Below are 4487 nucleotides of genomic sequence, written 5' to 3'. Positions count from 1 at the left end.
TGATCCCAGTTGTGCCCAGCATGGTCCCAGTTGCTTCCAGTTCCTCCCAGTGGGATCCTAAGAGCTCCCAGTTGCCCCTAGCGTAGAACCAGCTGCTCCCAGTATGATCCCAGTTTGATCTCAGAAGGATAGGAGTCACCCCCAGTATGATCCCAGAAGCTTCCGGACATTTCCAGTACAAAGCCAGTTTGATCCCACTCATCCCCAGTATGGCTGCAGTCCCTCTCACACACTCCCAGTAATATTGCAGTCACTCCCAGTATGATCCCAGTGTGACCCCAGTAGGGGCCCAGGTGCTCCCAGTATGATCCCAGTTGCCCCAGTTCTGGTTACTGAGGGGGCAGCTTCCCAGCTCTCCCCAGTCCCGGTTATTGGGGGGCACTGGGGGGGGTGGGGTTGGAGGATCCCAAGGGGTGGAGCCGAGTTTGGGGGGGCAGAACCGACCCCGGGATGGATTGGGAAGGGGGACTTCCCTGTGTTCCCCCCGTGTCACCCTGCTCTGGGGGACTTTGGGAGGGCACAAACCCCCAGTAGGCACCCAGCTCACCCCAAAAGGTGTTGGGACCCCCCCAAACCTCCCCACAGACCCTCAAGAACCCCAAAAATAATCACACAACACCCAGGACCCCACTGGGGAGTGGGAGGATGATGTGGAAGGGGAGGGAGAGGAGGGAAAAATGTGGGGGTTGAGATCACAAAACTGATCTGGAAGGGGCTGGGGATTGAGAGGACCATGGAAAAGTAGAAGGAACAGAGAGAAGGGTGAAAAAGGGGGGGTGGTCAGGCCGGTCTGATGGTCCCATGGGGGTCTTTGGGCTTAGAGGGGCTGGGAAAGGGGGGTGGCCCCCTGAGCTCCCAACTTTCTGTAGGGTGCTGGGGCTGCTGGATCCAATCTCAGCCTTGGGTTATGCCAACACTTTCAGTTCAGAGGAATTACAGAGGTGGGACTGAACCACTTTTGTCCCCCAGGTTTTAAGGATGGCAAATCACATCTATTGATAGAAAAGAATTATTAAGGGTTACAAATGATCAGACAAAACATCTTCATCAGAATTATTTACTGCACAATAGAAACACTAAAACTACCAGTAGGACAGCATAAGATAGGACAGTGTTCTACACTAAAGCAATTGTTGAAGCAATTCTACTCAAATTGGCACCAAAGCAAGAATTATGAATTAGAGATGGATGGAACTCCCCCAGACCAACGCTCGTGGGGAGATCTCTGCTCTCAACCTCCAGCAGTGACCTTGGGGGTCCCAGCCAAGGCAGGAATCTCCACACACCCCCCAAGAAGGGTTCTGTTGGCACAACCTGCCCCTGGCAAAGGGGACTGGTCCTTTCTGGTAGAAAGGGATGGACTGACAGTCACTGGACTCCAGGGGTTGCCTCACCATCAGGGGGGTCATCTGGGGTGGGAGCAGCAGCCGAAGCTCTTCCCGCGGTCAGGCACTCGTAGGGCTTTCCATTACCGGTGGGTCCGTTGGTGTTTGGTCAAGGCAGAGCTGTGGCTGAAGCTCTTCCTACACTCCCCACACTTGAAGGGCCTCTCTCTGGTGTGGATGCGCCGGTGGGAGATGAGGTGGGAGTTCCGGTTGAAGCCCTTCCCGCAGTCGGTGCAGCGGAAGGGCCTCTCATCTGTGTGTATCCGCTCATGCCTGAGGAGATTGGAGCTGCTTTGAAACCTCTTCTCACATTGCAAGCACTTGTAGGGTCGTTCCCCAGTGTGGATGAACTGGTGTCGGATCAGGTGGGAGCTGTACCTGAACCTCTTCCCACATTCCCCACACGTGTAGGGCCGTTCCCCAGTGTGGATGTGCTGGTGTTGGATCAGGGTGGAGCTGTCCTGAAGCTCTTCCCACATTCCAAGCACCTGTAGGGCCGTTCCCCAGTGTGGATGAGCTGGTGTCGGATCAGGTGGGAGCTGTTCCTGAAGCTCTTCCCACATTCCCCACACGTGTGGGGCCGTTCCCCAGTGTGGATGTTCTGGTGCTGGATCAGGTTGGAGCTGTTGCTGAAGCTCTTCCCACATTCCAAGCACCTGTAGGGCCGTTCCCCAGTGTGGATGCGCTGGTGGATGCGGAGGTTGGAGCTGTGCCTGAAGCTCTTCCCACATTCCCTACACGTGTAGGGCCGTGCCCCAGTGTGGATGTGCAGGTGGCTGAGGAGGTCGGAGCTCTTCCTGAAGCTCTTCCCACATTCCAAGCACCTGAAGGGCTTCTCCCTGCTGGGAGGCTGCTCAGGGACCACCAGCTCCGAGCTCTGGCACAGGACAGGTCTTTCCTCCTCAGAGCAATCTGGGTTGGCTTTGCAGCCCCTCCTCCGGGGGCATCTCCGGGCCTTTTCCTCCCCGCTGCCTTCCTGCACCGGGGAGCCCTTCAAAACGGCCTCTCCCACCAGGCTCTGCCGGGGGGATTTGTCCTCCGTGCTCTCCGTCCTCAGCTCGGGGCCTGGGGCAGGAAGGAAGGACAGGCAGGGGATTTGCCTCCGGCCCAGAGGGAAGGCCAAGCACATCCCCCCAGTTCTGGCCCCCAGGTGCACCACAAGACAGGGCCAAAGGGGCACTGACTTCCTCCTCACCTGCCTGGGGGGCCCGTGGCAGCTTCTTCCTCTTCCTTGCAGCCTTCTCCTCCATCCGCCCAAGCTTTGGGAAGGACAAATCCTGCTGGGGGGAAACAAGGGCTGAGCGCATTGGCTTGGGGGTTCCTCCTGCCCAAGTCCATCTCTAGAACTCACCCAGCATCCTGGGAGCATAAAAACCTCCAAAACACCAAAATTCAGCCCAGAAAAACCCAATCCGCTGACATTCAGGAAATAAAGTGCCTCAAAAATAGCGAGATTGACACCCCTCCATCACAATGGAAAAATTTAAGGTTCAGCCAAAATATGAAGATTCATGCCAAAAGTACTCTCCCAGGAGTTCCCCCTGTCTGGTCTCTCCCCTCTGGGGTTTGAGGGTCTCTCCTCTCTGGAATGTTCGGGGTACCACTTAGGGATGCTGGGAGTGTTGGAGGTCCCAAGGGTCCTTTCTCCTCTGACTCTCACCTTTGGGGTGCCGCCTTCCCAGACATTCCCCCTCTCCAGGTTCTCCACTTTGTTGTCCTGGGGATCCCAGGGGTCCCCACTCTCCAGGCTTCCCCTTGTCCGCTCCCCCCGTTTCAGGCTCCCGGGGGTCCCGGGGCTCCTCCCTCTCCGTGCTCCCCCCTCCAGCCTGCCGGGGGTCCCCCAGCTCCGGCATCGCCCGCTCCGCCCTCCACCCTCGGCAGCTCCCAAACATAGAGATGGCACTTGTTCCTCTGCAGGGACTCCAGGGCAGCAGGGTGACTCCTGCACCATGGATGGAATGGCACAGGATCCCCTGGGCCCCCAGGCTGGATCAGCACTTGGGGGTACAAACTGATCTCGGGCTCAGGATGCAGCTGCGAGCACAGATTGCCCTGTAAAGTCTGCAGGGAGTCAGTCGAGCTCTGGAGAGCAGATTGTGCCCCAGGGATGGGATTGCAGAGGGGCCCTCAGGTCCCCAGGATGAAGCAGCAACCAGTAATAGACATAAAAGGTCCCCCCAGAGATTTTGAGGGCAGTGTCCTGGAGGGAGGGGACAGTGTCACCCCATGAGGTGGCCGAGGAGGCCTCGTGCTCTGCTCGGCCCCATCAGTGGGTGGGACCAACACCCCGTCCTCGTGGCCAGTGGCTCTTTCCTGCCCCAGCCAAGAGGTTCCCGGCCCCCCAGAGCTCCCCTGGGGCTGTCCCTGCTCCTGGCCCTGCCTTTGCTGCTCCCTTGGCTGGGGCAGCGGCTGCAGGGGTGGTGGCAGCAGCTCCAGCTCCTCGGGCAGCACCCGGCACTTGGCCTGGTTGAACCTCATCCCCTTGGAATCAGACCATGGATCCAACTTGTCCAGGTGCCTCTGCACAGCCCTCCTGCCTTCCAGCACATCAACACACCCCCAGCTTGGTGTCAGCTGCAAATCTGCTCATGAAATGCAGATTCTGCAGGAGCTGGAGATGCTCAAGGGGTAGCAGGACCAAGTTAGGGGCCTGGGGGGCTTTGGGGTCCAGGAGAGTCCTGGGGGAGCTGGGGAGGGGCTTTGGAGACTAGGGGTCTCCTAGTACAGCCCATTGCCTCCCTATGCTTCCCAGTACAGCCCAGTGACTCCAGTGCTGCCCACTCTGTTCCTTTCCCAGGGTGCCGGGTGATCCCTCTTTGGGGGGTTTGGAAGGGATTTGGGGGGATCTGGGGGGCTTTGGGTGCATTTGGGGGAGCTAAAAGTGATCTTGGGAGCATTGGAAGATCAAAGGGATCTGTGAAGAGAGGGGATTAAAGATATAAGGGTGGTTAGGGGACATTTGGGGGGGGTTATTTGGGCCTGGGGGGAACAGGAGGGGCAGCACCACGAACAGGTGAGTCTTGAGACCTGCCTGGGGTCCCGAAGACCCTCTTGGTGTCCCCAGTTCCCCCTTGACACCCCGAGACCCCCTCTGGTGTCTCC

At 58.3% G+C, this 4487-nt stretch overlaps 1 protein-coding gene across 1 annotated transcript; it reads right to left on the bottom strand.

Annotated features, from left to right (window-relative positions):
* Positions 1-923: 923 nt before the first annotated feature.
* LOC126652299 (zinc finger protein 239-like) lies at positions 924-2919 on the bottom strand. The gene is made up of 2 exons (XM_050339001.1): positions 2581-2919; positions 924-2450 (listed from the first exon to the last, which is right to left on the bottom strand). The coding sequence occupies exons 1-2, from the start codon at positions 2690-2692 to the stop codon at positions 1831-1833; spliced, it is 732 nt and encodes a 243-aa protein (XP_050194958.1). The 5' UTR covers positions 2693-2919; the 3' UTR covers positions 924-1830.
* Between the last annotated feature and the right edge of the window lie 1568 nt (positions 2920-4487).

The sequence above is a fragment of the Myiozetetes cayanensis genome, unplaced genomic scaffold (assembly GCF_022539395.1).
Source record: "Myiozetetes cayanensis isolate MyiCay16 unplaced genomic scaffold, myiCay2020 scf754, whole genome shotgun sequence".
Lineage (NCBI taxonomy): Eukaryota > Metazoa > Chordata > Aves > Passeriformes > Tyrannidae > Myiozetetes > Myiozetetes cayanensis.
This window is presented reverse-complemented; position numbering and strand designations above follow the sequence as displayed.

What these genes read in the sequence shown, in the direction of transcription:
- LOC126652299 (XM_050339001.1), bottom strand. Translation starts at nt 2,692, where the DNA reads ATGCGCTCAGCCCTTGTTTCCCCCCAGCAGGATTTGTCCTTCCCAAAG. An exon ending in GCCACGGGCCCCCCAGGCAG is followed by an intron (nt 2,451 to 2,580) that starts GTGAGGAGGAAG and finishes TTCCTGCCCCAG; the next exon opens with GCCCCGAGCTGAGGACGGAG.